The 26,229-nt window shown below is 44.7% G+C and overlaps 1 protein-coding gene across 1 annotated transcript; it reads left to right on the forward strand.

Moving 5' to 3' along the window:
- Positions 1 to 791: 791 nt before the first annotated feature.
- LOC122938904 (lymphocyte antigen 6E-like) lies at positions 792 to 18,183 on the forward strand. The gene is made up of 3 exons (XM_044294771.1): positions 792 to 873; positions 17,657 to 17,776; positions 17,944 to 18,183. The coding sequence occupies exons 1-3, from the start codon at positions 822 to 824 to the stop codon at positions 18,150 to 18,152; spliced, it is 381 nt and encodes a 126-aa protein (XP_044150706.1). The 5' UTR covers positions 792 to 821; the 3' UTR covers positions 18,153 to 18,183.
- Positions 18,184 to 26,229: the final 8,046 nt, after the last annotated feature.

The raw sequence follows: 26,229 nt of genomic DNA on the forward strand, positions 1-26,229 counted from the left end.
ATTGTGGAGGCACTAGAGATAGTGGTGGCACCAAAGATAGTAGGGAAACCAGAGGTAGTGGGGTTCCAGAGATAGTGTAAGGCACCAAAGATAGTGGTGGTACTAAAGATAGTAGATGTCACTAGGGATAGTGGAAACACCAGATACAGTAGAAGTAGAAACAGAGATAGTGGAGGTACCACCCAGTGCACAAATCCAGCTTAATAAATGAAAGGTTGGGGGAGTTTGGTGTCGCAGAACTTGACAGGCCACAGTGAGATCTAATTTCAACCCCGTCCAACACCAGATTAGAGACTGCGAGCATGGCCCTCTCTTTCAATATCAGTGTCTGACCTCACAAATGTTCTTCTGGATGAACAGGAAAAGATTGCCACTGGCACCTTCCAAAACTTTGTAAAAATCCTTCCCAGAAGAGCAAAGGGGGGACAACTGCATATTACTGCCTATGGATGTAAAAAGTGAGGTCAGAAAAGCTCCTGGAGGTGGAATGTGGAGGGGTCAGCACTTTTTTCCAAGTAGTGTATATATGTATTTCTTCAGACACCATGTTATACTCTCCTGGATGACGAGACCGGGTTGTCAGGAATCCTTGATGGGAAGTCACTTGTATTTGTGATATTCATGGACTCATTGACTTTCTTCTATTGATCGCTGTTAATATTTGACAGGTATTGTACAGATTGTGACAGAACACTCCCAGGCGACATGTTCCTATATGGTCAATGCCTCATTGTTTGCTTTATGGGAGGACAGAAATATTAGCTTTTCTGGAAATATATATAGAGGGCGATCATCCCGGGTCACACATCACTCCGCTCACAATGGCAGCGTACACGAGCCTCCTCCTGGTGATTGCCCTCTGTGCCGCCACAGGTAAGACCCTGCAGGATGGGGGCACTGCTAGAATGATGGGGGGTGTAGTGCTGTGTGTACCTCTGAGACTGTATCAGACATATTATATATAGGCTTAGATACAGATACTCAGCAGACTGTATCACACATAATAGGATTAGATACACAGCTCAGCAGACTGTATCACACAGGATAGGATTAGATACACAGCTCAGCAGACTGTATCACACAGGAGAGGATTAGATCCACAGCTCAGCAGACAGTATCACACAGGAGAGGATTAGATACACAGCTCAGCAGACTGTATCACACATAATAGGATTAGATACACAGCTCAGCAGACAGTATCACACAGGATAGGATTAGATACACAGCTCAGCAGACAGTATCACACAGGATAGGATTAGATACACAGCTCAGCAGACAGTATCACACAGGATAGGATTAGATACACAGCTCAGCAGACAGTATCACACAGGATAGGATTAGATACACAGCTCAGCAGACAGTATCACACATGATAGGATTAGATACACAGCTCAGCAGACAGTATCACACAGGATAGGATTAGATACACAGCTCAGCAGACAGTATCACACAGGATAGGATTAGATACACAGCTCAGCAGACAGTATCACACAGGATAGGGATTAGATACAGCAGCTCAGCAGACAGTATCACACAGGATAGGATTAGATACACAGCTCAGCAGACAGTATCACACAGGATAGGATAGATACACAGCTCAGCAGACAGTATCACACAGGATAGGATTAGATACACAGCTCAGCAGACAGTATCACACAGGATAGGATTAGATACACAGCTCAGCAGGACAGTATCACACAGGATAGGATTAGATACACAGCTCAGCAGACGGTATCACACAGGATAGGATTAGATACACAGCTCAGCAGACGGTATCACACAGGATAGGATTAGATCACACTCAGCAGACAGTCACAGGATAGGATTAGATACACAGCTCAGCAGACAGTATCACACAGGATAGGATTAGATACACAGCTCAGCAGACAGTATCACACAGGATAGGATTAGATACACAGCTCAGCAGACAGTATCACACAGGATAGGATTAGATACACAGCTCAGCAGACAGTATCACACAGGATAGGATTAGATACACAGCTCAGCAGACAGTATCACACAGGATAGGATTAGATACACAGCTCAGCAGACAGTATCACACAGTATAGGATTAGATACACAGCTCAGCAGTCAGTATCACACAGGATAGGAATTAGATACACAGCTCAGCAGGCAGTATCACACAGGGATAGGATTAGATACACAGCTCAGCAGGACAGTATCACACAGGATAGGATTAGATACACAGCTCAGCAGACAGTATCACACAGGAGTAGGATTAGATACACAGCTCAGCAGACAGTATCACACAGGATAGGATTAGATACACAGCTCAGCAGACAGTATCACACAGGATAGGATTAGATACACAGCTCAGCAGACAGTATCACACAGGATAGGATTAGATACACAGCTCAGCAGACAGTATCACACAGGAGAGGATTAGATACACAGCTCAAGCAGACAGTATCACACAGGATAGGATTAGATACACAGCTCAGCAGACAGTATCACACAGGACAGGATTAGATACACAGCTCAGCAGACAGTATCACACAGGATAGGATTAGATACACAGCTCAGCAGACAGTATCACACAGGATAGGATTAGATACACAGCTCAGCAGACAGTATCACACAGGATAGGATTAGATACACAGCTCAGCAGGCAGTATCACACAGGATAGGATTAGATACACAGCTCAGCAGACAGTATCACACAGGAGAGGATTAGATACACAGCTCAGCAGACAGTATCACACAGGATAGGATTAGATACACAGCTCAGCAGACAGTATCACACAGGATAGGATTAGATACACAGCTCAGCAGACAGTATCACACAGGATAGGATTAGATACACAGCTCAGCAGACAGTATCACACAGGATAGGATTAGATACACAGCTCAGCAGACAGTATCACACAGGATAGGATTAGATACACAGCTCAGCAGACAGTATCACACAGGATAGGATTAGATACACAGCTCAGCAGACAGTATCACACAGGATAGGATTAGATACACAGCTCAGCAGACAGTATCACACAGGGTAGGATTGGATACACAGCTCAGCAGACAGTATCACACAGGATAGGAACTCTTTTTCCAATTCACACGAAAAGCAGACGCTCCACAAAATATAGACACTAACAATTTCCCCCGTCCTGCTGAACACCCGGAATCACATAACACACAGACATCATCCATATAACCTCTCGCCTTCCATTCGCTCCCACCACCTCCTGGTATTTGCACTCCACGAATCACCTTATCTTTCCTTAACAAACACAAGAATAGTTCAATCGCAGATGTGAATACAATGGGTGACAATGGGCACCTGGCCTCACCCCTGAAAGCACATTCACCCTTCTACCTACAACCATTCAACAGCACTCGACTAAACTCCATCATACATACTTCTCACTCTCCACACAAATCAGCTGGAAATCCCATTCTTAACAACACTCTATACACAAACTTATGAGCCAACCTATCAGATGCTTTTTCAAAATCCAAACTTAACAAAACACCTTCTTCTTCCTCTCCATAGAGTCCCACAAACAATCCCTCAGCAGACACAGAGTCTCATGAATCCTCCTTCCTGGTATCGCACAGCACTGTCCTTCCGCTATCGCTCTATCAATCACGTCTTTCATTCTGTTTGCAAACATCTTCGCATAAATCTTATATCCTCACTCACATCTTATGGAGTAAGGTCAAAGTGGAGGGCACTCAGTTTACCGGGGGTCTGGTATTTGTACAATATGGGTAAATACAGAATAGGTGTGAATAAAGACCAATGTATGACAGTATACTTAAAATAGATATTTATTATGATAAAATATAAAAATATAATTCAGGATATTGTGGGGGGTTAGCTCTTTTTCGGGGGTTGCAACCACACACTTCTTCACGGACACCAGGATTTAGGGGCCAAACTGTGCTTTATTGTGGCACACGGCATAAAGCAAAGACACACAAAGCCAAAATAACCTACCTTGCCCGTCTGGGCGTTTCCCTGACTCACCTAAAGCGTACCACAGTTCACACCCGTGATGAGATGCGGCTTTCCCAGCACAACCTCCAGGCTGCTCCCACACCAGGGTCTCTTGGGGGATAGAGGTCTCTCAGCCCCCCCGGCTCAGACCCCACAGGGCCACTCCCACAGGGCCACTCCAATAGGCGGCGCGGCTGTGATGTTGTGATCCCCTTTGTTGACTTTGACTGAAGTGCTGTTTAGACAATGTTCAAATGACGTGGTTTTGGGGGAGATCTGCGCAGTGGGGGAGGTGATGTCTTAGGCTACTTTCACACTAGCGTTCGATCGGATCCGTTTGCATTATTTTAGCATATAACAGCTAAGTGTGAAAATAGCCTCGTACGGATCCGTCCAGACTTTCAATGTAAAGTCAATGGGGGACGGATCCGCCTGAAGATTGAGCCATATTGTGGCATCTTCAAACGGATCCGTCCCCATTGACTTACATTGTAAGTCTGAACGGATCCGCACGCCTCCGCACGGCCAGGCGGACACCCGAACGCTGCAAGCAGCGTTCAGCTGTCCGCCTGTCCGTGCGGAGGCGAGCGGAGCGGAGGCTGAACGCCGCCAGACTGATGCAGTCTGAGCGGATCCGCTCCATTCAGACTGCATCAGGGCTGGACGGCTGCGTTCGGGTCCGCTCGTGAGCCCCTTCAAACGGAGCTCACGAGCGGACCGACGAACGCTAGTGTGAAAGTAGCCTTACTTAGATAATCACTATGGTGTTTGTGTGATGATGTAGGCCAATGATTCCATCATGCTAGCCAAAGGATCTGTGCGTTCAGGGTGCGATCCTGTGATTGTTAAATGCAAATGGGCTTGGATTCTTGTGCGGGGACAGCCTCACATGGTGCATCCTTAGTTTTTGATTAGGTGGGAATTGAGTGCGGTTCCGGTGCGTTTCATTAGAAGGGTGTATGTTTCATTTGTGGACGCTTTTTGTTATAGTATGGTTAGTTTTTCATATGTGTGTGTATATGCACACTCGTCTGCATGGAATGAGGATTTAGTTTAGGTCGCGGTTTTGATGTGTTTTATTGGGAAAGACTTCACTGTGGTAGGAGTGGTTATTTGTGATAAAGTTAGTTTTTTATACGTCTATGTGTATGAAGGGAATGGTGCAAAAATCATAAAGAACATTATTATAACAAATGATATTTATTTCTGATTAAGACAGTTTTCTGATTGATCTATACAGATTTAGGAATTACTATCCTTGTGTCGCCTCAATCAGGATACATTACGCATAAATTTGTATCTGTATTGGTGATGTTTCCCTCACTTTATATTTTGTCAAGTTGTTTTTTTATTGATCATATCATCATTGCTAATAAAACAAAATTTACAAGAAATCCATTGTGATTATTGGTTATAGGTTTTAAGTGGGCGGCGTGAGGGGTTAATCCTGTGAACGTTCTACGTGGTGAGAGAATAGGTCTCTTAATGGGGTGATCAGTATAGTTCTCGTATAGTGGTGCGGTTGTGTGGTTAGGTCAATCTAGCCAAGGGGTAAGTGTATTCAAAGTGTGATCATTGGATGTAATTGGATCCATGTGCCGGGAAAACTTCATAAAAATGTATATAAAACAATCTACATATAAATATATAAAAATTATTATCTATACACCCCTTTTGTTGGTGAGGTGGGAGTTGGGTCAAAGGTGCGGTTCTGGTGCGTTTTTATTAGAGTTGGGTATTTCAATTCTGAGTGCTTTTGTTATGGGATCATTAGTTTTTGCATATATACAGATATATCTGCCCTCCACTATATGTAAGGAGGATTACGTTAGGGTTGCGGTCTTGGTGCGTTTTGTTAGGATGTCGTCGATGTATCTTTTCCATCGTACCAGACTTGTCCCCAGCCTGGGCCCAATGACATCGCTTTCCCATTGGGCCAGAAAGATATTAGCATAACTGGGGGCAAATCTGGTGCCCATGGCTGTCCCTTTCTCTTGTAGATAGAATTTTGAATTGAATGTGAAGTAGTTATCTGTCAGGATGTATAATACTCCTTCTAAAATGAATTCAATCTGATCTCTTTTTAGGGTGCCCTAAAAAAACAACTTACTTCAAACAACACCCTAAAAAGAGATCAGATTAAATTCAAGAAGGATCAAGAAGGATCTTTGAATTTGACACTCTCATTCCGGTGAGACTGAATGCCGATATCAAACTTTTTGGCTTACTATAATTCAAAATCACAGCCATGCCCTATGGGCGGCTGCCCGCCTGGGACGGGGGGTCGAGGTCCGGCTGTTTGCCAGCACCTCGATCCCCTCTCCTGAGCAGGCCGCCACCCCAAAACATTGACAATCAAATAATCTACAATCAAAAATCACAATCAAAAACCAATTCCAGAATGACACTTACCTTCAAAACCGACGGGCCTTCCCATAGGATGCCTCCCACCCCTCCCTGGACAAACACCCTCGTAGTAAATATATATCCTCGCAACGACTAAGAAAGAACAGGACTCCGTACAACTACATAGAACAACTTTGCAGATATAAAATCAAATAAAAGAAATAATAAAACAATGTATACAAAATAGTGAATAAAATAACTGAATCAAATAATACATACAAACCAGAGGACCTCAAGAGGGACCTCCCATAGTGACAACACCCACCACAACGACCTACAAAGACCTCCTAACACTTTTCTATATTTTATGTCTATTGTTGTAATTTTTATTTTTTATATATAATTTCGATATATTTCACATAATTTCTTTCCCTCTACACTACTTCGGTCTTTCTGCATATACACACATATAAATAAAACCTTTCCTAACAAAACGCACCAAGACCGCAACCCGAACGTAATCCTCCTTACATATAGTGGAGGGCAGATATATCTGTATATATGCAAAAACTAATGATCCCATAACAAAAGCACTCAGAATTGAAATACCCAACTCTAATAAAAACGCACCAGAACCGCACCTTTGACCCAACTCCCACATCACCAACAAGAGGTGTGTATAGATAATAATTTTTATATATTTATATGTATATTGTTTTATATACATTTTTATGAAGTTTTCCCGGCACACGGATCCAATTACATCCACATCCAATAATCACTTTGAATACACTTACCCCTTGGCTAGACTGACCTAACCACACAACCGCACCACTATTAGTGTTGATCACGAATATTCGAATTGCAAATTTTAATCGCGAATATCGGCTCTTCGAGAATTTGCGAATATTTAGAATATCACAAAATATATTCGTAATCGCGAATATTCGATTTTTTTTAAATACCAGTTCATGCGAATTTTAGGCGAATTTTCGCAATCAAGAAAATAATACCTGGAGATCACAAATTCACGAATTCTCGAATATATGGCGAATATTTGCCCACATATTTGCGAAATATCACTAATTCGAATATATTGCCCCTGCCGCTCATCACTAACCACTATACGAGAACTATACTGATCACCCCATTAAGAGACCTATTCTCTCACCTCGTAGAATGTTCACAGGATTAACCCCTCACGCCGCCCACTTAAAACCTATAACCAATAATCACAATGGATTTATAATCAGAAATAAACATAATTTGTTATAATAATGTTCTTTCTGATTTATGCACCATTCCCTTCATACACAGACGTATAAAAAACTAACTTTATCACAAATAACCACTCCTACCATAGTGAAGTCTTTCCCTTCTACACCCTTCTAATGAAACGCACCGGAACCGCACTCAATTCCCACCCAATCAAAAACTAAGGCTGCACCATGTGAGGCTGTCCCCGCACAAGAATTCAAGCCCATTTGCATTTAACAATCACAGGATCGCACCCTGAACGCACAGATCCTTTGGCTAGCATGATTGAATCATTGGACTACATCATCACACAAACACCATAGTGATTATCTAAGTAAGACATCACCTCCCCCACTGCGCAGATCTCCCCCAAAACCACCTCATTTGAACATTGTCTAAACAGCACTTCAGTCAAAGTCAACAAATGGGATCACAACATCACAGCCGCGCCGCCTATTTTTCCATAATTGGGAACGCCCCCATCCGTCCTTTATAATCCCGGAAAAGTTCAGTGGCTGCAGGCCACTGAAGAAGAAACAGTACGTTTCGAAACGCGTATGGTTCCCCCTGCAGCAGCACACGGACTACCAATCCTCCAATAAGGACCGGACACCGACCCCTGAAGCCAAGGATCCGACCGACATAGAATTACCCTACTATCTCCATACAGAGTGGAACAGAATTTTCGCGCCTTTTTTTCAAACCACTCATCTCCCGCCCTCGTGGGACGCCACGAGCGGACTCGGTGAGTATAGAGAGGCTTTTTTCACCTACCTCCTGCGCAACGGAACCGCGCAACCACGGCAATGTTTTCAACATAACGGGTAAGGCTACAATGTGTTTCTCTATGTAACTGATGCTATTACATTGTTGCAAACACTACACCAAATGTTACTTAATATCGTGAAATGAAATTATAAGTAATGAACAAAAATATAAAGATCTATTCAAGAGTGGTAAATATAATGTACAAGGCTAACCACCACTCTTACATATATATTTATATTTTTGTTCATTACTCATCCATTCCCTATTTTTTATATATCCTGAATTATATATTTTTTATATCTTATTATAATAAATATCTATTTTAAGTATACTGTCATACATTGGTATTTATTCACACCTATACTGTATTTACCCATATTGTACAAATGCCAGACCCCCGGTAAACTGACCTTACTCCATAATATTATTCACATTTGCGGCATCGGGGTGAGTCGCGCGGAGTGAGCACCACACCATTGTATTCCAGACAGGTGTAGCCACTTATACCCTATACACCCCCCTCTCTTCATTTATACAAATACCTTAACCTAGCATTCAATCTCACATACTGCTCTCTTTTTGCCGTCGCTATTTTATAACCTAAATTCTTTAAAAAAAAACTTGTTTTCATTTTCACCCAATCCCACCACTTAGACATATCACTAAACTCATTCTTTCTTCTCATTTTCCAACAAACTCACATTTAATTTCCACAACCCACGTCCATACCCTCCTCTTGATTCTATATCCGACATCACACATATCACACATTCATGATTCGAAAAAACAACTTCTTTCTGTTTAGAACTTAAAGGACACACATTTTGTGATACAAAACAATAGTCTAAACTGCTATGAAATCTGCCACTATCCACATGATAGGTCTTCAACTTAGGTTAAAAATCTGAAAATCACAAAATCTGAAAGTAAGTCTATTTACCCTTTTCGAGACTCATCAATATGACACTTATCTAAATCACAATAAAAATTTCTGGCATTCTCCCAGGGATAAATAATCTCACCTTCTCAAACAAAAGTTTCCGTTCATTCTTATTTATAGGTGCGTAAACATTAATCACACAAAATTTTTATTTAAAAAAATTGCTAATATACACCTCCCTTCTTCTATTACCATGTAACTTACTAAAGATACATCTCTCCTATTAACTAAGAAACCAACACCATCATTTTTATTTAACACACTCCCAGACCACACAGACTTTCCATACATCCTCTCTTCTTCTCTTACTACTTCACACAGGCCACATTCCTGCAAACAAACACATTCTTCTTGTGCTAGAAACTTGAGAATCGCCGCTCCTCTAATCTTACTTTTAAATACTCTTACATTCTGTAAGCAGATCTTGAAACTCATATTTTTTTATCTTTTATTTTGTTAACAGAATAAAAAAAAAAAAAAAACATTTTAAATTCATCCATATTTTCCAGGTGGCTTATGCTCAAAGTCATACAGTTTTGCCACCTCCACCAGAGTCCATGGTCTCCTCTTGCCGGCTTTCGTAGGGTTGCTGACTTCTGGTCCACTCGTATAACCCCTTCTCTTATTGACACTCTTACTCTTCCGTACGACTGAAGAGCTCTCTTCTTCTTCTGTGTCGGACTCCCCACCACCCTCCCTTTGACTCTTTCCAGACCGCCCTCCTCCAGACGCCTCTCCAGACATAAATTCTTCAATATTTATTGGGTCAGACGCACTTGGAAGATCATCTATAACTTCCTCTAATCTTCTTACAGGAAGTGCTTTAGGGAGGGTTGCACAACCAAGTCTTGTAGCAGGACGCAACACAGTCCTTTCTCTTCTTTCCCTCCTCACACCTTCACTCGCCACAGCTGGATAGCTTAGCCTTCTCCATTCCCGCTCCTCTTGAGCTATCTGCTGCTGCCTCATGTTGATGTTTCTTTGGGCTTCAGCACTTGGACAATTCATATACAGAAGATGGGCACTCCCCAGCAGTATGTCCCCCCTGCTTACAGTTCCTACAACATACATCTTTCTGACAACTCTCCTGAGTGTGTCCGAAAGAATAGCATTTTTTGCAATATGACGACTGCCCAGGGTACATCAGGTAACCTCTATTCCCCGCAACCGAAAAATTAGCCGGCGGGTGAATAAAACCTACCACACGCTGCGGGTCCTTCTTCAACTTAGCTTTGAAACGGTATTTACAATTTAAGATACTCAGATGATTCTTCTGAGGTGCAGGTTTCCCCACATATTCACAATATTTCAGCAAAAAGTCTATAATCAAATTAACTTCAGTAAAAGGATTATAAACATCTACTACAATAGAAATTTCATGAAGACCAAACAACGGAGTTATCTTCACTCCCATTAATTAAGGATCTTCTGAATTGTTTCTGAACCATTCATATGCCTCCAAACAAAGGTTCTCATTAAGAAAAGTTACACCTGTTTTAGGGAAGTTTTGGACACTATAAATTAGATGTCTCCCAGTTCCAGCCTTCTTTTCCACGAGCTCGATCACAATAAATTCCAAAGTATTATTTCTTATATCCTTCGGGTCCACTTCCAAACGAATGGTGTGCAGGATTCCAGCCATCTTTAGGAACTGTCAGCCAAAGCCACAGAAAAAAAAAAAAATCTCCCTTAAGAAACGAAACCAGATCACCTCAAACCTTGTACATCCGGGCATGCCTTGATCGTAATCAGAAGATCGAGATGAAGGAACCCGAGACTCATCTGACTTAGAACCAGTAAGCCTCAAAGTTGCTTGATATTTGTTGGATGGTTTGATGGACCCGCGCACCTAGATCATTATCATTTTCAGTTTTCAAATTTCCCTAACATTTATATTCAATAACCTTTCTATACTGTTTGTCATGTAAACGTATTTGCAGAAACATGGGCATATGGGAAAGACATGCAAATAGTGTTTCAGCTGAAAAACAAGGAAGATTCTGCTCATTTGCATGTCTTTCCCATATGCCCATGTTTATGTAAATGAGTTTACATGACAAAACAATATAGAAAGGTTATTGAATATAAATGTTAGGACAATTAAAAAACTGACATTTTTTATGTAGCCCTCCTAAACAGTGAGAGAAGTTAGATGGCATCCACAAAAAAAGTTTACAATTTTTGTCACACTAATGATAATGATCTAGGTGCACAGGTCCCCCAAGCCATCCAACTAAAGTCAAGCAACTTTGAGGCTCACTGGCTCTTAAATCTGTGTGGATAGAGACTGGTCTTGTATATCTCATAGTGCACAAGGCTGCCATTGTAAGGTGTGCTGACTGTACCTCTCTCATGGATAGGTTGTTGGCTTGTACATACCCGACTTTTGGCATATAGCCTTTGTGTGATTGTTATAGGTAATACAATTCCGTGCGTAATACGGGCAAATTACATTGGCAATTTTTGCAATCGCGAATATTCAGCAAAAAATTTGTGAAATATCGTGAATTTGAATAATGCCTATGCCGCTCATCACTAGCAGACAGTATCACACATGATAGGCTTAGATACACAGCTCAGCAGACAGTTGTCACGGACGGTGTACAGGAAACAAGGCAAAACAACATGCATAAATGACTCGCTGGATCCAGAAGCTAAGGAACAAAAGGGGGACCCCTGTAGAAGACCTGGGACTTTCCCTGGCTGCTCAGCCTATGCATAGATCCGAATGGTGGAGGTATGCATATCCACGTACCTTGACTATATAATCCCTGAGCACCCTGCAATAGTGAGGGGACACGACCACCGGCTCCCTACACCAGACACGGAGGGAGTCAGGGTCACCTGGGATCCAACAAACAGAAAATAACAGATAACAGTATAACACTTAACTTTGTAGAGGAGAGGAGAACCAGATGGGCATGCACACATACTCCAGGAAGAAATATAAGCAGCCCAGAAAAGCATTCTGGGGAAGAATCTAAAGGGAAACAATTAGTCCAACACATAACAGCTGAGAGACGCTAATGAGAGGAGGAGCTGAATACCACAACACAGAACTCAAGGAGGAGGTTCTGAAAGGCCTCTGTCAGAGCTTCTCAGCTGTCTGGTTGTGACAGTACCCCTCCCTCTACGAGTGGACTCCGGACACTCAGAACCCACCTTCTCAGGATGGGACCTATGGAAAGCCTTGATGAGACGAGAGGCTTTAATGTCCGTCACTGAGACCCACATCCTCTCCTCAGGACCATACCCCTCCCAGTGAACAAGGTACTGAAGAGAACCACGGACAAGACGAGAATCCACAATCCTAGAGACCTGAAATTCAAGATTCCCATCAACCATAATCGGAGGAGGAGGCAAAGGCGAGGGTACAATGGGTTGAACATAAGGTTTCAATAAGGACTTATGAAAAACATTATGGATCTTCCAAGTCTGAGGAAGATCAAGACGGTATGCAACAGGATTGATGACAGACAGGATTTTGTAAGGCCCAATAAACCTAGGACCCAACTTCCAGGAGGGAACCTTCAATTTGATATTCTTGGTAGACAACCACATCGTAATTTCTCTCTGCGGAGGAGAGTTTTCTTGAGAAAAAGGCACAGGGTCGCCAATTGGCAGGAGAGGAACCCTGAGACAAGACCGCCCCCACACCCACCTCAGAAGCATCAACCTCAACTATGAAGGGTAAAGAAACATCAGGTTGCACCAAGATGGGAGCGGAAGCAAAACTCTCCTTGATATCAGAAAAAGCCTTACGCGCCTCTACTGACCAAGAAGAAAAATCTACCCCCTTTCTGGTCATATCAGTGAGTGGTTTAACAATAGAAGAATAATTCAAGATGAACTTCCTGTAATAATTGGCAAAGCCCAAAAAACGCATCAGCGCCTTTTGATTCTCAGGAAGCTCCCACTCAAGCACAGCGCGGACCTTCTCGGGGTCCATGCGAAAACCAGAAGCGGAGAGAAGAAACCCCAGAAATTGAATTTCTGGAACCGCAAACACACATTTTTCCAGTTTCGCATATAATTTATTCTCCCGCAGGATGAGCAAGACCTGACGTAAATGTTCCTTATGAGTTTTGAAATCGGGAGAAAAAATCAAAATGTCATCCAAATACACCAATACAAATTTTCCCATCAAATGATAAAAAATGCTGTTCACGAAATGCTGGAAAACGGCTGGGGCATTCATCAAACCAAAAGGCATAACCAAGTTTTCAAAATGGCCCTCAGGGGTATTGAAGGCCGTCTTCCATTCGTCCCCTTCTCTGACCCTGACCAGGTTGTATGCCCCTCTTAAATCTAATTTGGAAAAGACTTTAGCCCCAACAACCTGGTTAAATAGGTCCGGGATCAGAGGAAGCGGATAAGGGTCACGAATTGTGATATTGTTCAGCTCCCTGAAATCCAGACAAGGTCTTAAAGAACCATCTTTTTTCTTAACAAAGAAAAAACCAGCGGCAACAGGTGACTTCGAGGGTCGTATGTGTCCCTTTCTCAGACTCTCAGAGATATAAGCACGCATAGCGATCCTCTCAGGTTGGGAAAGATTGTATAAACGAGATTTAGGCAGCTTGGCGTCTGGGATGAGATTAATAGGGCAATCGTACTCCCTGTGCGGGGGCAAATCCTGAACTCCACTCTCAGAGAAGACATCCGAAAATTCAGAGAGAAAAGATGGTATAGTCTTAGTAGCAACCTCAGAAACAGATGTCATGAGGCAATTCTCTCTGCAAAAGTCACTCCAACCATTTATTTGCCTCGCTTGCCAATCAATGGTGGGGTTATGCTTAGTGAGCCAGGGCAGCCCCAACACCAGAGGGGTGGGTAAACCGCTAAGGACGAAACATGACACATCCTCAACATGAGCATCACTCACAATTAAACGGATATTGTGAACTATGCCCTTTAATGATTTCTGAGAAAGTGGAGCGGAGTCAATAGCAAAAACAGGAATATCCTTTCCCAAAGTGCGCACCTGGAAACCATGAGTTATCGCAAAGTGATTATCAATGAGATTGACCGCTGCTCCACTATCCACAAAAATCTCACAAAAAATGTTCTTGCTCTCTAGCGCCACCCTAGCCGACAGGACAAAACGGGAACTACAAGCAAACGGAAAATCTTCAATCTCCACCTCAATCCTGCCAATAGTAACAGACGGAACATTTTTCAAAGATTTTTTCCTCTTTGTTTCTTTATTATACCCAGAGAACTGCCTGAATCTCCTAGAGGGACAAATATTTGCCAAATGATTTATACCTCCACAACAAAAACAAACCCTCCCATGCGAGCTGAATCTTCTATTGTCAGAAGCAATCAACCCCAGCTGCATGGGCTCCTGCTCAGAAGGGGCTGACAGCGACTGAGACCCCTGCGCAGAGAATGGGACCGCTGCACAGTCCTGGGACCGAGTATGACAGGAAGGAGAGATCTCTCCTCTCCCTCTCTCTAAGACGCCTGTCAATACGAACGGCCTGAGACATAGCAGAGTCCAAAGAAATAGGCCTTTCATGAAAGGCAAATGCATCTTTCAATCCCTCTGAAAGACCATGGCAAAATTGACTTCGGAGTGCAGCATCATTCCAACCAGTATCAACTGCCCATCTCCGAAATTCTGAGCAGTATATTTCTGCGGATTGTTTACCCTGGCATAGGAGACGTAGTCTAGACTCTGCCAGAGCAATACGATCCGGATCATCATATATCTGACCCAGGGCTAAAAAGAATTCATCCACTGAACGGAGGGGCCGTGCCCCCTCCGGCAGCGAAAAGGCCCAGGACTGAGCGTTACCCCTGAGCAGCGATATAATGATCCCCACCCTCCGTTCCTCATCACCAGAAGAATGGGGAAGAAGGCGAAAATGGAGTTTGCAAGCCTCTCTAAAACGCACAAAATTCTCACTACCCCCGGAGAACGTATCCGGGAGCGAGATCTTAGGCTCCGAACAAACTCCATGAACGCCAGCTGAACCGGTCACTTGAAGCTGAGAAAAAGTCCTGCGGAGATCAGCTACCTCCAATGAAAGACCCTGAAGGCGTTCAGCCAAAAGTGAAACCGGATCCATGCTTGAGACGGTTATGGCGGCTTATAATGTCACGGACGGTGTACAGGAAACAAGGCAAAACAACATGCATAAATGACTCGCTGGATCCAGAAGCTAAGGAACAAAAGGGGGACCCCTGTAGAAGACCTGGGACTTTCCCTGGCTGCTCAGCCTATGCATAGATCCGAATGGTGGAGGTATGCATATCCACGTACCTTGACTATATAATCCCTGAGCACCCTGCAATAGTGAGGGGACACGACCACCGGCTCCCTACACCAGACACGGAGGGAGTCAGGGTCACCTGGGATCCAACAAACAGAAAATAACAGATAACAGTATAACACTTAACTTTGTAGAGGAGAGGAGAACCAGATGGGCATGCACACATACTCCAGGAAGAAATATAAGCCGCCCAGAAAAGCATTCTGGGGAAGAATTTAAAGGGAAACAATTAGTCCAACACATGACAGCTGAGAGAGGCTACTGAGAGGAGGAGCTGAATACCACAACACAGAACTCAAGGAGGAGGTTCTGAAAGGCCTCTGTCAGAGCTTCTCAGCTGTCTGGTTGTGACAACAGTATCACACAGGATAGGATTAGATACACTGCTCAGCAGACAGTATCACACGGGATAGGATTAGATACACAGCTCAGCAGACAGAATCACACAGGATAGGATTAAATACACAGCTCAGCAGACAGTATCACACAGGATAGGATTAGATACACGGCTCAGCAGACAGTATCACACAGGATAGGATTAGATACACAGCTCAGCAGACAGTATCACACAGGATAGGATTAGATAAACAGCTCAGCAGACAGTATCACACAGGATAGGATTAGATACACAGCTCAGCAGACAGTATCACACAGGATAGGATTAGATACATAGCTCAGCAGACAGTATCACACATGATAGGATTAGATACACAGCTCAGCAGACAGTATCACACAGGATAGGATTAGATACACAGCTCAGCAGACAGCATCACACAGGATAGGATTAGATACACAGCTCAGCAGACAGTATCACACAGGAGAGGATTAGATACACAGCTCAGCAGACAGTATCACACAGGATAGGATTAGATACACAGCTCAGCAGACAGTATCACACAGGATAGGATTAGATACACAGCTCAGCAGACAGTATCACACAGGATAGGATTAGATACACAGCTCAGCAGACAGTATCACACAGGATAGGATTAGATACACAGCTCAGCATAGAAACATAGAAACCTAGAAACCTAGAATGTGTCGGCAGATAAGAACCATTTGGCCCATCTAGTCTGCCCAATATACTGAATACTATGGATAGCCCCTGGCCCTATGTTATATGAAGGATGGCCTTATGCCTATCCCATGCTTAAACTCCTCCACTGTATTTGCAGCTGCCACTTCTGCAGGAAGGCTATTCCATGCATCCACTACTCTCTCAGTAAAGTAATACTTCCTGATATTACTTTTAAACCTTTGCCCCTCTAATGTAACACTATGTCCTCTTGTAGCAGTTTTTCCTCTTTTAAATATTCTCTCCTCTTTTCCCTTGTTGATTCCCTTTATGTATTTAGCAGTTTCTATCATCTCCCCTCTGTCTCGTCTTTCTTCCAAGCTCTACATGTTAAGGTCCTTTAATCTTTCCTGGTAAGTTTTATCCTGCAATCCATGTACCAGTTTAGTAGCTCTTCTCTGAACTCTCTCCAAAGTATCAATATCCTTCTGGAGATATGGTCTCCAGTACTGAGCAGAATACTCCAGATGAGGTCTCACTAGTGCTCTGTAGAGCGGCATGAGCGCCTCCCTCTGTCTACTGGTAATTCCTCTTGCTATACACCCCAGCACTCTGCTAGCATCTCCTGCTGCTCTATGACATGGTCTGCCTACCTTTAAGTCTTCTGAAATACTGACCCCTAAATCCCTTTCCTCAGATACTGAGGTTAGGACTGTATCACTGGTTGTATATTCTGCTCTTGGGTTTTTACGCCCCAGGTCCATTATCTTGAACTTATCAACATTAAATTTTAGTTGCCAGATTTTTGACCATTTCTCTAGTTTTCCTAAGTCCTTTTCCATTTGGTGTATCCCTCCAGGAACATCAACCCTGTTACAAATCTTTGTGTCATCAGCAAAAAGACACACCTTACCATCGAGGCCTTCTGCAATGTCGCTGATAAAGATATTAAACAATATGGGTCCCAGAACAGATCCCTGAGGTACCCCACTGGTAGCAGACAGTATCACACAGGATAGGATTAGATACACAGCTCAGCACTTAGATACTCGTTTGTATGTAATCTGTATCCTCTCTCCTCTTGCCCGCAGTTTACAGTCTACGATGTTACACCTGTGAGTCACAATCTAGCAACTCCAATTGCCTGACGGAGACTAACTGCACAAGCAGCGCAACGTCCTGTCTGACAACAGTGGCATCCGGCTCAGCTGGTGAGTTCAGAATCTCAGTTTTGTCACTATGGGGCCCCTGAGTGGCCCTCATTCAGCTATGATCGGGCTTCTGACTCCATTGACTGCACATATTTAATCACATCATATAATCTTGGTAATGACAAGTAGTTACAGATCCGCCGCTTTTTCTGTTTTCTCCACTGCAGGTGGGGTCTCGGCCACCTCCATCATTAAAAGGTGTGCAGACTCCTGCACTCCTCTTACCACTACCATAGCTGGTGTCACCGCCACTGCCACCTGCTGCTCCACCGACCTGTGTAACTACAGCGGCAGCACCAGCATCAAGTCCAGCTATGCCGCCATCATCCTGGCGCTGGGATCCATCCTGACAATCCTGAAGAGCTCAGTCCTGTAACCTCAGACGTATAGAAATAAAGAGATTGTGACTTCAGGGTCCAACGAGTCATTATTCTTCTATTATAAGACCTCACTTGATAGTAGCTGCAGTACCGGGCACGGCCACTGCACCGTGGATGGCGCTGTCTGTCTCCAACTCTATACACTGTATAATTTCCTAAACCACTTATCAGTGGGGGGGTGCAGTGTCAGACCCCAACAATCTGATATTGAGGATAGGTCATCAATATCTGTAGCTCGGACACCTCCCTTAAAGGATTAGTCTCATCTTGGACATTGGGGGCCTATCGCTAGGGTAGGACCTGCACCTATCCTTAGGATTAAGCCCACAAAGTGCAGAAGGGCGCACTGCACATCCACAGCCACCCTTGATTTATTTCTATAGGACTGCTATTTTCAGAAGTCCCATTAAAATGAATGGGAAACACACTACCTCTTTAAGGCTCTGTATTTTTCCATGCCAGCCAGAGCACCTTAAGCTCTGCTGGTGCAGCAGGAGCCTCCCCCTAGGGACCTTTAAGAAGGAAAAAGTACTTGTTTTTGTGACGCCAGTTGCAGTGAAGCAACAAGGGCACAGGGCCCCTTTTAGTGATACTGTGGATGGTACCCAGGTGTAGGAATGCCACAGTAGTGTAAGGTGGCTTAAATGTCCCTTAATGTTGGTGCACGTGTCACGGTGCTCTTACCTGGATATGCTGGACCCCAGGCGTTGGCTCCAAAGCAATGAAAAGGGGGGTTGTTGAATGGTGGGTGAAAAATAAATTGAGTCCAGACCTTGTGATGAAGTTCAATAACAGCTTTACTCTCAATAAACGTTTTCCCCAAATGATTTACAGGCTTTGTCTTGGTTCCAGCAGGCTTTGGCATTAACTGTGGCAGGCAAACTCCTGTCTGCTACATCTGTTACTCTCTGGCTCTGCTGTGCTGACAAGATAGCTGTATCATTTAGCTTTCTCTGGGTGCTGCAACTTCACTTTGTAGTCTGACTCAGAATTATGCTATACCAGGGAATCTCTCTCTCCTGGCACCTGAGGCTCCAAGCTTCTGCCTCCATATCCAGCTGAGCAGAAGGTGCTCTAGCTGGCCTGGGCAAGGCCTGTCCAACAGGGACGTGCACCTACTTCCTTCCCCTAGCAGGGGGTAAGCTAGACTGACTAGAACTGGTCTCCACCCTTCCTGCAGCAAGTGGGAAACGCCCACCACACCACAGAGGGGGTGTTAGAATGGAAGAAAAGCTCCACTCTGTATAACTGTAGCTCTGCCGTGTTTGCTGCCTCCTGCTGTTGAACTAGGCACATTTACATGATAACGTAAACAGTTTCAAAATAGGAAATGCACATTGTGAAAAACCTGGAAATAAATACACAGATGACACTAGATTAACCATAGGAGATAGTAGTAAGGCGCAGAAGTGGTAATGCCACTCTGGAGCGTTACACTGGTCATGAGGCCAAAGCTTAAAGCCTCAAGAGCCAGGAGAAAGGTTCAGCTGGGGGATCCAGAGCTGGAGCGGCCAGGTGATCCAGAGCTGGAGCGCCGCCGGGGCACTGTCATCTGGTTTTCAGTGAAGCGAGGTAGCGGATTCCTGGCGGACAATGAGAACGGTGAGGAGTTGTTCATGGGCCACAAATCTGTGAAACGCCCTTACCTGCCCCAGGCACATCACAGCTTGTATGAGGGGGACCATGTAGAGTACACCCCCATGGACTCCCTCAAGGAACCATTTGCTACCGGGGTGACCCTCCTATCCAAGCCCCTCATCCCAGTGCTGGCAGGAGAATCCATCTGCCGCAGGCCGCGTGTGCTGCCTCCAAGAGACTGTGGAGGGAATCCTCCACTTCAAAGAGAAGCCACAGCCTCGGCCGGAGCTTCTGATCCCTGGTCTGCCCCCTCCTCCAACTGTCCAGCTGGGAAGCTTGTCAGCAGCCACATTTTCTTACAATCCAACCGTGGTAAATTCCAGTTACCGTGGAAGATGGTATCGGATGCGGCAAGAAAACCAAGACCTCCATCACCGCACGTTGGAAATCCCTTGGATGCAGCCCCTACAGCTGGAGATCCTGAGCTGGCAGGAGGTTCCGGCACGTCCAAATAAAAGGGAGCTGCAGCCATAGCCAGAGTGACCACCTGGCCACTTCCAAAGTCCCCCACTAAAGGTCAATGGAGCTCCAACACAGCTGCCAGTTTGGCTTACAAGAGGCAGGAGCGCCCTCTTTTGTGCTTCAGTAGCTGAAGCAGCGAAGAGGACTTCAGGAACCTCCTCTAAGGAGCCCCTCCATTGGATCCTGAAGAAAGCCACAGACCAATGGGAGCCACATCGTGGACTGGACTTGACGGGTGAGGACGTGTTGGCCCGTTTTATGTTTTGTGGCCCCCGTCTGTTCCTCACCCAGATGGACACGTTTGTCAGGACTCCCCCCATCTGCAGAAACATTTCAAGTTGAGCATGTCTGCGCCCAATTCCTTTTTCCCCCCTTCTCAGGTTAAGGCCTCATGCACACGACCGTTTTTTTTTTAAGGTCCGCAAAAACGGGGTCCGTAGGTCCGTGATCCGTGACCGTTTTTTTGCACGTGGGTCTTCCTTGTTTTTTGAAGGATTCACGGACATGAAAAATGAAAAAAAAAATCTAAGTCAAGTTTGCCATTGAAATGATAGGAAAAAACGGACACGGATCACGGACACGGATCACGGACACGGATGACAATCTTGTGTGCATCCGTGATTTTTCACGGACCCATTGACTTGAATGGGTCCGTGAACCGTTGGCCGTGAAAAAAATAGGACAGGTCCTATTTTTTTCACGGCCAGGAAACACGGATCACGGATGCGGCTGCCAAACGGTGCATTTTCCAATTTTTCCACGGACCCATTGAAAGTCAATGGGTCCGTGAAAAAAAAAGGAAAACGGCACAACGGCCACGGATGCACACAACGGTCGTGTGCATGAGGCCTAAGCGAGAGCCCCTTTTTCCCAATGGGTTCTCATTACCATTGCAGCTTTTTTCCTTTATATCCATGTGGATTACAAATATTGACATTACCGCCTCATGTGGATTACAAAGGACTTTTACACTACTTTTTCCAGTTTGGGGCACTTGATCTGCCAGCAGTGAAGTAAAAGTCTCTACTGGGAAATTAATTGCACTCTGCTATTGTATCATATATTTGCCCTGTATTTTTGCACTAACCTTTTAAAGTTTCAGCAACGTTCAAGTATTTAGTCCATTGTATGTACTCTCTTACAGGTACCGCAATGTGACCAAGTATGCACTTTTAAATGGACTTTGGACTTTATGTAGATAGCCAGATAGCTAGCAACTTACTTTATTGCTCAGGTGGACTGCCTCTGAGGATGTCAATATACGTCACAAGCAGGTCTAACACCGTCATGGGTAACCTCGATGCTAATGTGTGTTTAGAGGGATTAACATTGTGGGAGTTTTGGGAGAGAAGCGGCTCCTCCTCCTACTTTGGTGTGTCTTAAGGCTTAGTGCGCAGCCTTATGGATATGTATGTTTAGCTACCTGTTCAGTCATCAAGGTGACAAAGCGTAAAGCATTATAAGGCGTTGGTGCTAGGAAGGGATTACAGGATGAAGCCACCCTTCTATTTGCGGGCGTCTCATAGTATCGTGGAGGGTTATACCGAGAGGGCAAACTGTGAATAGACACCCTACTCATACGGGCATGAACCTAGTGGTAGCCGTCTCTATGTCAGTCTATGTATGTTCTTATGCAGCACTTTAACTATTTGCTTGGGTACCTTAGAGCAGTGTTTCCCAACCAGTGTGCCTCCAGCTGTTGCAAAACTACAACTCCCAGCATGCCTGGACAGCCTTTTGTTGTGTGGGCATGCTAGGAGTTGTAGTTTTGCAACAGCTGGAGGCACACTGGTTGGGGAACACTGCCTTAGAGCACATCCTAAGCACAAGCCGAGGACGGCTTTGTTTTAAGTAAGGGGGAATGTAACACCCCAGAGTGGTGTTACCACTTCTGCACCTTGCTACTGTCTTAACTGGTCTAGCCTCATGTCATCTTGTTTATTTATTTCAGGTCCTTCATAATATGCATTCCTATTTTGTTATGCAACTGTTATGTTGACATGTAATGTGCCTGGTTCACCAGCAGGTGACAGCAAACACAGCAGAGCTGTATGTAGATAGAATGGAACTTACCATTCCATTCTAATCCCCCTCTGTAGAGGAGTGGGCTAATCCTATTTTCTGCAGGAAGGGTGGGGACCAGTTAGAGTGAGGCTAGCTTACCCCCTTCTAGGGGACAGGTGTCTTGTGGAAGGTCTCTACCGGATGTGCCCATGCCAGCCAGAGCACCTTAAGCTCTGCTGGTCATGAGGCCAAAGCTTAAAGCCTCAGGAGCCAGGAGGAAAGTTCCCTGGCGTAACTTAGAGTCAGACTACAGAGAGAAAGTGCAGCTTACAGAGGAAGCCGGGTTACTTATTCAGATTATCAGTACAGCAGAGAGAGAGAAGGTAAGCAGAGTTATTGAAGCAGACTGCCAGTTTAATGTTAAAGCTTGCTGGAACCAAGACAAAGCCTGAAACTGTTTGGAGAAACATTTATTAAAGTAAAACTGCTGTTCAACTACATACAAGGTCTAGACTCAAGTTATTCTATTATCCCTCAATTATTCCCCCTATTTATTGCTTCGGAGCTAGAGCCTGGGGTCCAGCGGTATCCAGGTAGGAGCACCGTGACACACATAAAGAGACATTTGGGCCGCACAATTACACCCCTCGGCATTTCCTACACCTGGGACTCGTTACATAGTAGGGCCCTGGGGGGAGGCGCCTGCTGCAGGTGTTCACTGAGCAGCAAATAATTACTTTAAACACGTCAACATTATTGTATGGAGCAGAACAATTATGGAGATAAACATTTACATTTTCAATGTTTTACTATTTTTCAAATTTTGCAATTTTTTTCAAAGTTTGCTTTGTGTGGCCATATTCTGCTGCCCATAACATTTTAACTTTTTTTGTAATAGAGATGTGTGGGAGCTATCTTTTTGTAGGGCAAACAATAGAATCATTGTGGGATATAAGCAACATTTAGATAATTTTTTTGATTGAAATATATTGGGGACCAAAAACTATTTCAGCATTGCAGGTGCTGTTTAAATAAATATATATTTGAACAGATTAAGTGGTTGTGGATGCAGCGATACCAATTGTCAGAAATTAGAAAAGTTTTTATTTTAATATATAGTATTTTTTAGATTTTTTGAAATGTAATTAAACTTTCTTTTTAACCCCCACCCCCCGTTTACCCTACCCTAGACATGTGGCTCAATAGTAGAGTTGAGTGGACACCTGGATGTTCGGGTTCGACGGGTTCGGCCGAACTTCACAAAAAAGTTAGAGTTCGGGACCCGAACTTGACCCTGAACCCGAACCCCATTGAAGTCAATGGGGACCCAAACTTTGGAGCACTAAAATGGCTGTAAAAATGTCATGGAAAGGGCTGCAAATGGCAGCAAAATATGGTTAAGAGCATGGCAAGTGCTCTACAAGGAAATGTGGATAGGGAAATGATTTAAAATAACATAAAATATGTAAAAATAAAAAATTATAATCTTGATCTTGGAAACTTAAAGGTAGGCAGACCATGTCATAGAGCAGCAGGAGATGCTAGCAGAATGCTGGGTGTATAGGGAGAGGCATTACCAGTAGACAGAGGGAGGCGCTTATTTGGAGTATTGTGCGCAGTACTGGAGACCATATCTCCAGAAGGATACTGATACTTTGGAGAGAGTTCAGAGAAGAGCTACTAAACTGGTACATGGATTGCAGGATAAAACTTACCAGGAAAGATTAAAGGACCTTAACATGTATAGCTTGGAAGAAAGACGAGACAGAGGGGATATGAGTAGAGTTGAGCGAACACCTGGATGTTCGGGTTCGAGAAGTTCGGCCGAACATCCCGGAAATGTTCGAGTTCGGGATCCGAACCCGATCCGAACTTCGTCCCGAACCCGAACCCCATTGAAGTCAATGGGGACCCGAACTTTTCGGCACTAAAAAGGCTGTAAAACAGCCCAGGAAAGAGCTAGAGGGCTGCAAAAGGCAGCAACATGTAGGTAAATCCCCTGCAAACAAATGTGGATAGGGAAATGAATTAAAATAAAAATTAAATAAATAAAAATTAACCAAAATCAATTGGAGAGAGGTTCCATAGCAGAGAATCTGGCTTCCCGTCACCCACCACTGGAACAGTCCATTCTCAGATATTTAGGCCCCGGCACCCAGGCAGAGGAGAGAGGTCCCGTAACAGAGAATCTGTCTTCATGTCAGCAGAGAATTAGTCTGCATGTCATAGCAGAGAATGAGGCTTCACGTCAGCCACCACTGCAACAGTCCATTGGCATATATTTAGGCCCAGCACCCAGGCAGAGGAGGGAGGTCCCGTAACAGAGAATCTGTCTTCATGACAGCAGAGAATCAGTCTGCATGTCATAGCAGAGAATGAGGCTTCACGTCACCCACCACTGCAACAGTCCATTGGCATATATTTAGGCCTAGCACACAGGCAGAGCAGAGAGGTCCCGTAACAGACGATCTGGCTTCATGTCAGCAGAGAATCAGTCTGCATGTCATAGCAGAGAATGAGGCTTCACGTCACCCACCACTGCAACAGTCCATTGTCAGATATTTAGGCCCCGGCACCCAGGCAGAGGAGAGAGGTCCCGTAACAGAGAATCTGTCTTCATGTCAGCAGAGAATTAGTCTGCATGTCATAGCAGAGAATGAGGCTTCACGTCAGCCACCACTGCAACAGTCCATTGGCATATATTTAGGCCCAGCACCCAGGCAGAGGAGGGAGGTCCCGTAACAGAGAATCTGTCTTCATGACAGCAGAGAATCAGTCTGCATGTCATAGCAGAGAATGAGGCTTCACGTCACCCACCACTGCAACAGTCCATTGGCATATATTTAGGCCTAGCACACAGGCAGAGCAGAGAGGTCCCGTAACAGACGATCTGGCTTCATGTCAGCAGAGAATCAGTCTGCATGTCATAGCAGAGAATGAGGCTTCACGTCAGCCACCACTGCAACAGTCCATTGGCATATATTTAGGCCTAGCACACACACAGGCAGAGGAGAGAGGTCCCGTAACAGAGGATCTGGCTTCATGTCAGCAGAGAATTAGTCTGCATGTCATAGCAGAGAATGAGGCTTCACGTCAGCCACCACTGCAACAGTCCATTGGCATATATTTAGGCCCAGCACACACACAGGCAGAGGAGAGAGGTCCCGTAACAGAGAATCTGTCTTCATGTCAGCAGAGAATTAGTCTGCATGTCATAGCAGAGAATCAGGCTTCACGTCACCCACCACTGCAACAGTCCATTGGCATATATTCAGGCCCAGCACCCAGGCAGAGGAGAAAGGTCCCGTAACAGACAATCTGGCTTCATGTCAGCAGAGAATCAGTCTTCATATCATAGCAGAGAATCAGGCTTCACGTCACCCACCACTGTAAGAGTCAATTTTCATAAATTTAGTCGCTCATGTGTGCCAGGCTGCCCAGGGGTAAGGACAAGCTGTCCTCTGTGGGAGGCGTATCGTCATCGTCCTGCCTTTCCCCCCAGCCACGCACCAGTGATGGACCCGAGCTGCGTTGGGTGCCACCCCGCTGTGACCATGCTTCATCCTCATCCTCCTCCACCTCCTCCTCATCCTCGTCCTCCTCGTCCTCCAGTAGTGGGCCCTGGCTGGCCACATTTGTACCTGGCCTCTGCTGTTGCCAAAAACCTCCATCTGAGTCACTTCGAAGAGACTGGCCTGAAAGTGCTAAAAATGACCCCTCTTCCTCCTCCTCCTCCTCCTCCTCCTGGGCCACCTCCTCTTCCATCATCGCCCTAAGTGTTTTCTCAAGGAGACATAGAAGTGGTATTGTAACGCTGATAACGGTGTCATCGCCACTGGCCATGTTGGTGGAGTACTCGAAACAGCGCAACAGGGCACACAGGTCTCGCATGGAGGCCCAGTCATTGGTGGTGAAGTGGTGCTGTTCTGTAGTGCGACTGACCCGTGCGTGCTGCAGCTGAAACTCCAC

Source organism: Bufo gargarizans, chromosome 5, assembly GCF_014858855.1.
Source record: "Bufo gargarizans isolate SCDJY-AF-19 chromosome 5, ASM1485885v1, whole genome shotgun sequence".
NCBI classification, from domain to species: domain Eukaryota; kingdom Metazoa; phylum Chordata; class Amphibia; order Anura; family Bufonidae; genus Bufo; species Bufo gargarizans.